General features: G+C 35.2%; 1 protein-coding gene across 1 annotated transcript in view; it reads right to left on the bottom strand.

The window, feature by feature from the left end:
• The window catches only part of Phka1 (phosphorylase kinase regulatory subunit alpha 1), a 127,892-nt gene that overhangs the window by 101,902 nt on the left and 17,695 nt on the right, over nucleotides 1-8,295 (bottom strand). The window contains exon 6 of the mRNA XM_013350522.2: nucleotides 4,631-4,711. Within this exon, the coding sequence (XP_013205976.1) occupies nucleotides 4,631-4,711 (81 nt within the window). The remainder of the gene's footprint in view (nucleotides 1-4,630; nucleotides 4,712-8,295) is intronic.

Raw genomic sequence — 8,295 nt, 5'->3', positions numbered from 1 at the left:
AAAAAAAAAAAAAAAAAAAAAAAAAACAACAACAAAAAAAGAATGATACATATATTTTCTTCTTAGTATCTTATCAATGTTACATGATGTTGCCTTTGATTATATTTAATGGAACAGAAAATAAAATAACATTATTTATTCCTAGGAGCTTATGAATTTTACTTTGTCTCACATACTGCCCAAGGGAAAATTAAAATTGAGTTCGCATCACTATCCAGTCAAGTAGTGTGCTTTAAAAGAGTAATTTGAACATAGTCTATGGATTTATAGGGAATCATTATTTCAGCAGGGAAGCTCCAACTAAGATACTAGCACATAAGAAATGCTAAACAGCCAAGCAGTGGTGGCACATGCCTTTAGTTCCAGTACTTGAGAAGCAGAGGCAGGCAGATCTCTGTGAGTTCAAGGCCAGTCTGGTCTACAGAGTGAGTTCCAGAAAGTCAGGACTGTTACACAGAGAAACTGTCTCAAAAATAAGAACAAAAAACAACAAAAATGCTAAACATTGACATAGTCAGACCCTGTCAAAAAATTGAGAAACAAATGAGTACATGTTAAAAGTTGTATGGCTACAAGGTAATACATGAATTATTAGGCACTGACTCATAGCTGAGTTTCCATAGAGAGGCAAATGTCCTAAAAAGATACTATATTTACCTTTTAAACAAATGCTATTAGTTGGTAATGCAAAGGAAAAGTTTTCATGTTTTTTTTTAAAAATATACACTGTGTTTTCATAGATTGTAGTGATTCTCCATAGTAACAGATCTGCAAAGTTATTCCTCATGTCTACCTAAATCTTTGAACCCCTTGATCATTTAAATTCTTCCCCTTCCCTTTATCCTAGTCATCATCACTAGGCTCTACTTTGAGAGGTTGATTTTTTAGTTTTAAATATAAGTAAAATCACGCTTTAAGAAAATTGCCAAGTGTGGGGGCATGTGCATATCTGAGACAGAAGGACTGGAAATCTGAGGCTGTCCTGAATTATATTGTGAGATTCTGTCTCATGATGTGGGATTTCCCTCTATGCTATGAATATGTCTTATTACCACTGGTTAATAAAGAAGCTGCTTTGGCCTATGGCAGGGCAGAATAAAGCTAGGCAGAAAAACTAAACTGAATGCAGGGAGAAAGAAGGCAGAGTCAGGCAGATGCCATGTAGCTGCTGAAGGAGAAAGATGCTGGAACCTTACTGGTAAGCCACAGCCTAATGGCAACACATAGATTAACAGAAATGGGTCAATTTAAGATGTAAAAGCTAGCTAGGAATATGCCTGAACCATTGACCAAACTTTGTTGTAATTAATATAGTTTCTGTGTGATTATTTGGGTCTGGGTGGCTGGAAAACAAAAGCTGTCTCTGATTACAGTCTCAAGAGAATTTTTAGAAATTATTAATTTCTTTCTTTTCTATATGTGTTTCTGATGACAAAAGTAAAACATACTTTAATTTTTGAAAGAACATTTATTTTGTGTACACTGGTGAGGCATGCTCATAGAATTCCTTATTCTTACCATGTGGGTTCTGGGAATTGAACTTAGGTCATCAGGACTGGTGGCAAGCACCTCTACCTGCTAAGCCAACTCATCAGCCTATTAATATTTCTTTTAATAATACTATATGAGCATATATGTGTGTATGATGTGTATGTGTGAGTTCAGGTTTATGTGTGCCATGGTGCATGGGACAGAAAATGACTTGTAGAATGAGTTGTCTTTACTTTTACATGGGTTCTGATATTAAACTCAGGTGGCTAAGCTTGCATGGCAAGCACTTTACCCATGGAGCTATCCATTAGCCTACTGTTAACGTTATTGATGTTTTCTATTAGTTTTCTCCTTTGGTATCTTGCTTTTAAAACGTTTTTTTCTTGCTTGAAAAAATTTTTAACTTTTTTGATATTTTTGAGACATAGTCTCATGTAGCCAAGGCTTGTCTCAGATACACATAAAGTCCAGGCTGACCTTGAACTCTGATTCTCCTGCCTCTGCATTTGAACTAATAGGATTATTAGCATGTACCACTGATCTTAGCTGTATCTTTTTATAATTAATATAGAATATAAGTTTTTCTTTGTTATAGAAACTATTTTGGTATAATATTGTCTCATATGATTGTAATAAAATAAATTTGATTATTTACTAATTGCTGTAAACCTAAGCTATCTTCCATTTTGTTATTGTAGAAATAGCCCTTTGATAAATATCTCTTGCCAAATTGCAAATATTTCGAGGTCATGGTTGGTATTTCTAACAATATCTAGCACACAGAATAGCAGGCTTGTTGTTCATCTAACAAATAATTATTTGTTTTCATTTTGAAATATTTAAGCATTAATTTCTTGAAGTAGAATCACTATGCCAAAGGGTATGGAAAGTTTTGAGATGCAATGTTAAATATATATACATATACATGCATATATATAATTGACCAATATAAATTATACTAGCAGTACATGACAGTACTCTTCTTAATACAAAATATCTTAATTTTCTACTTTGATTTTAAAGGTATGTTTCTGCATTCACTTGCTTTAAACTTCCAATAAGGTTAGATATTATCTCAAGTATTTATTGGTTATCTGTATTTCCTCAATTATGAGGCCAGCCTGAACTTGTCTTGGGAGCACGAAGTATTTCTGGGTGATTTCCCTGGAAAAATAACACCTAAACTGAGAGACCTAAGGATAAGTAGAAGTTGAGCAAGCACCAAAAACTCATTAACAGAATGGAAAAGAATAGCAAAACTACAGTAGATTAAGCTACTACCTTAGTGATCAAAGACAGAATCAATGGTAACGGGACAAATTTATATCATGCATTTTCTGATGACAGATGATGGATAGCAGTGCCTTTGTGGTGGTCTTCTTAAAAACACATAACCCGAATCATGAAGAAGTACCACACAAAATAAAAGTATTGGTTTGGAATACATAGAATAACCAGTTTAGAGTTGGGTAGCAAAGAGTCAAGGGGCATGGAGCTATGTGGGAAGCATGGAGTGGGGTTGCACACATGTAATTCTTGGAAGGCAAAGGCAGAAGGATCAGTTCAAGATTGCCTCTAGCAGTATACTGACTTTATGGCCATCCTGGTCTATGAGATATTACGGCAAACAAACAAAAAGTGAAGTATTAGAGGTGGTAGTACACACCAATAGTAGAGTGTATAGGCAAAAGACTCCAACCCTAAGACCAAACTAAGCCAATCAACCAAACAAAAACTAGTCTGTATTTTTCAAAACTGCAGGGTCAGCAAAGTCAAGACTATTAAGTATTGTGCTAGACTGGTGGAGCTAAAAACTGTTACAACAAAATGTGACTTGTTAGCCTGGTCTGGATACTGTGTTGCAAGGATTTTTAAATTATAAATGACACTGGGATAATTTTAAAACCTGAATATGTTCTGTGTTAGGTATAGTCACTTAGTTCTTGATTTTGGTCAAACCATGGTTACAAGAGTATGAGAAAGTTCACAATGAAGTGTTGAGTAGCAGTAGTTCACTGTGCCTGTAGTTTGTGCATTTTCAATTAGCTCAGAAAAGTGTGTGTACCTGTGTGGGCATTTAAGTGTACATATGTATGTGTGTATAACCAGGAAGAGGGGAAGATAAACAAATATTAGTAAACCTTACATGAATGATACATAGATTTTTTTCCATGATATTCTTGAAACTTTACTTTAAAATGATTTCAAAATAGAAAGGAAGGAGCAACAGATGGAACTCAGCAGAACACTTGCCTAGAACTTACTAGGACCTTATTTTGGGTTTGCTGTCTCACAATTTTTTGTTTGCTGTTAAATTATTTATATAATTGTTTCTGTTTGTCCTGTATTTCTAATATATTTGTTCTTTTTAAATTGAAATATATTTCAGACCTCATTTTATTCATTATATTTGTGTCACAAGTCTATTATGACCCATTTGTTCTCTTTATTCCATGTAATAGTTTTTGCTTTGAATTATATGTCATTTCTTTTGGTTTTTAGACTTTACTTTGCCTAACTTAGTTTTAAACTTTCAGTATCATTATGAAATAACACAGCATATATTATATTTACTTCTTTTTAAATATCAATCCACATCTTTCCTAAACATTTAGTAGGAGTGATTGAGCAATGCACATTTATCATAATAATGTCTGAACTTACTCCTGTTATCCTATTTTATAAATCCTTACTGGTGCTAGAGAAAATAAGAGCTAGTAGAATGAAAAGACACAGCCAAGTGGGAAGGTGATAGTGACATGGGAGACAGAGGAGAGTAAAAGGGGATGGAGGGTTCAGAGTTTGCTATCTGATACCAAGCTCGGTGGACTGGACTATGCAGGGACAAAGAGCTTCTCTTAGTTTATTCAATGGCAAAGATAGTGAATATCGTTTTAAATTTGTTGTCCTTGTAGGATATATAAACAGAGACGTGCCACAAAAGCCATATGGTATCAAATCTGGAACTCACAAAAAGCTTTTGATACTATTTATTCATAGTTTCGTGGAGGAATTTGAATTTTGTCTGCGGTTTAAAGACTAGTGTGATAGGTCTGCATGTACACTAAAGTTTTATCTGTGACAAAGGTAAACCAGACTCCACTGACTAAACTTGGTAAAAATAAGAAATATAATGTACCTTGGCCATTCCAACTGAACTCGCATTCAATTCTGAGATGCCTTGGTTGGTCTTGTCTCCACGTTCCCATATCCCAAAGTCCTGGCATAAAATAATCAAGATATAACTTGAAAATCAAAACCACTAAACATTTACTAGATATATAATCCTTAAATAAAAAACCATCAATAGGAGCAAATTTTACACAAACACACACACCTCAACATTGGCTATTAAGGAATTCACGGTGACTTAAATTGGGGTCTCTGAGAAGTTGGGTGTTGACTGGGGTTTCTGTCCCACCAGATCCAACATTCATTTAGTCCCAAATAAATACACAGAGGTCTACATTAATTATAAACTGGTTGGCCTAGTAGCCTAGTAGTAACAAGACTATACAACTATCTCCAGGTGGGATTGTTAATGGTTGCAATCCTAAGATGAGACCCTGTCTCAGAAAAAAACAAGTTAAAGATCATGCAAATAGCCTGCTTCTCCTTAAATGACCACTGACTTCTTCAGCATCCCCTAAATGCTTCTAGAAATGATGCTGTGCTGTTTTGATGATAACTTTGATTTATTTTCCTTATTACTTTTATGGTCATCAATTGTAATCCTTCTCCAAAGAAAACAGTTCATTATTCCTTGCTTTTTTTCATTTGTTTATTTATTGGTGTATGTGCACATGTGTGTGCATTCATTTTACAGCACATGTGTGGCAGTAAGAGAACAGCTCTCTGGAATTGGTTTTCTTCTTCTACCTTTAGATGTGTTACAGGGATTGAACACAAGTTATCAGGCTTGTATAGCAAGCACTTTGTCTCTTTCCAGCCCTTTATTCAGTTATTAATATTAGTATATCTCTATGGATATTTAGGCTTTTGCTGGTTTATAACGGACTACTATCACTATTTTGTTGCTTACATTTTAAATTGTTCAGGTAGGTTCCTAGGCCTTTTATTTATATGTGTCTTGTGTACTTTTGACATTTCCTATTCCTTACTGAGCACTTCTGTAGTGTTTGGCTTCAATCTCATCATCAAAAATGTACACACTCTTAATCCCAGCACTCAGGAGGCAAAGGTAAGCAGACCTCTGAGCCTGATGTCAGTCTAATCTATAAAATGAGTTACAGGACAGTCAGGGCTACATAGCGATACCCTGTTTCAAAAAAGAACCAAAAATGTATTAAATACATCAAGCCAAAAAAATGTGCCAAGTTTAGAGAAAGAGATGATCATGTAGATACAGGAGGCATTTAGAATGCCAAACAGACAAGACCAGAAAAGAAAACTTTCTGTATTATAATTATAGTTAAAATATTAAGTATACAGAACAAAGAAAGAATACTGAAAGCTCTAAGAGTAAAGTACCAAAGCACATATAAAGACAAACCCATTAGAATAATAGATTTTACGACAGAAATTGCAAAAGTCATGGAATGACACATTTCAAGTTCTAAAAGACAATAATCACTAATCTGTATTATATCCAGCACAAGTTAAACTTACACGATAAAGAAAAACTTTCCATGATAAACACAAAGTAATTTACAACTGCTAAAACAACATTACAGAAGTCTTAAGGAATCCCATACACTGAAGAAAAAGATTACAACCATGAGGCCTCAGGAAAGATTATATACTAGAAGAGTGAATAAGCAAATAAACATTAGGAAAGTACAAAAAGACAGGAATTAATACACATCTTTCTGATGTGGGATTCCCCTCTGTATGCTGGGAATATGTTTTATTACCATTAGTTTGATGTGGGAGTGTCATATATCAATCTGTTGAGGCTAGAACTAATGGGCCAAGCGGTGTTTAAATGAATACAATTTGTGTGTTGTTATTTCAGGGCATAAACTAGCCAGGTGGCTGGGAGCTGGGCAGCAGGAACACAGCCCGCAGCTCCTTCAACATTAGTTAAAAAAGAAGCTGCTTCAGCCTATGGCAGAGCAGAATAAAGCTAGAAAGGAAATCTGAACAGAGATATATAGAGAAACTAGGTGGAGTCAAGGAGATGCCATGTAGCTGCTGAAGGAGACAGACACTGGAAACTTACCGGTAGGCCAAAGCCTCGTGGTGATATATTGATTAATAGAAATGGGTTAATTTAAGATGTAAGAGTTAGTTAATAAGATAGCCTAAGCTAATAGGCTAAACAGGACTGTAATTAATATAGTTTCTGTGTGATTATTTGGGTCTGGGCAGCTGGAATAAACAAGTCATCTCCACTTACAAATGGCACCAATGTGGGGCAAAAAGTTCCACATAATACCTAAGAAAGTTTAAGAAAGGCTTTTAGACCCAATAAAACAGGAGTCAATTGGAGCTTAGTGGTAGCTGCATTTTTTTAGATAGGCTGGCTACAAGCAGAGGTGTGGCTCCTTTAAGAAAAGGCTTCCTGATACATTAGCAGCAAAAACTGAATGGTTTTTGCTGACAGCACATGGAACACATGGCTCTGGCTCTTTTGAGAGTTCCTGCTATGGAGAACTTAAATGGGGTTTGTGAGCAGTGTGTTACAAATTACTTAAATACCTGATGTCTTTTCTGGAGTTGGGGCAGTGAGCATGGTTAGCAGAGTAGGCAGTGAACATACCTCCACCGTGATGGATGGGGTGGAGCCAACAGACAGAGCCATGGAGTTGGTCTTAGCCATGCCTGCTTAGTATTTTAAAAAAAGGTGCTTTTTGTCAGAAAAGGATTTCAGATACACAATTGGACAGACCTCTAAATGAGACACAGTGTGTTTAAAAATGTACATAGACTTGAGAGGGAGGAAAAAGAATATAGACAGTTATAAAACAGTAGAAGTAATATGAGTATAGACAGCCAGAGATTAATAAATTAACAATTAAAAGTAATAGAGTAAAAAAAAGGCATGTAAAGATGGAAATTACACAAAGAGTCTGGATTATGTATATTATTGTGCTTTCTTTGAATTTTCTGACTGTGAAGGAGCTAAGTACAGAGAGACATTTCATTGTACGGGCTGCTAAGCTAAACCACCATATATATTTTACAAGTATCTTTACTTCAAAATTTGAGTTTAAGGATTCTTTGATTTAGAAAAGAGGTTCTCTTTTGTTTCCACAGAAGATGAGAACCTGTGGATTCCTTCTGGGCTATCGTGGTTTGATGGAACAAGATCCCCCCAAAAGTCTTCATGAACCCTAAAAATACTTCACCCAACAAACAGCAGGAAGCAGTTTGGAGAAAACAATGCCCAAATTCTCAAAATGATTGCTTACAAATGTGTGTTGTCATTTAAAGGGAGTTGATTGTAAGTGGTTAAATGGTCACAGTTAATCTCTTTCTAACAAGGCGGGGGAGATATGATATAAAGATGAATACTTTGCATTAGTACAAATTTATCATACTATGTATATGTATATCTGTTCTTGTTTAAGGTATTGTGTTTGTACAGCTCTTTTTAAATTGTAATGTATAAATAAGAAATACAGATTAATAATCAAACTTTTAGTCATGTTAGTTAGATTTTCTAGATATACAGAGATATATTTCAGTTAGATAATCTTCAATACTTCAAAGACCTACAGAATACGGCATTTAAAATGTTTTAAGAACTTAAGATTTAGCCGGGCGGTGGTGGTGCACGCCTTTAATCCCAGCACTCGGGAGGCAGAGGCAGGTGGATCTCTGTGAGTTCAAGACCAGCCT

The sequence above is a fragment of the Microtus ochrogaster genome, chromosome X (assembly GCF_000317375.1).
Source record: "Microtus ochrogaster isolate Prairie Vole_2 chromosome X, MicOch1.0, whole genome shotgun sequence".
Lineage (NCBI taxonomy): Eukaryota > Metazoa > Chordata > Mammalia > Rodentia > Cricetidae > Microtus > Microtus ochrogaster.
This window is presented reverse-complemented; position numbering and strand designations above follow the sequence as displayed.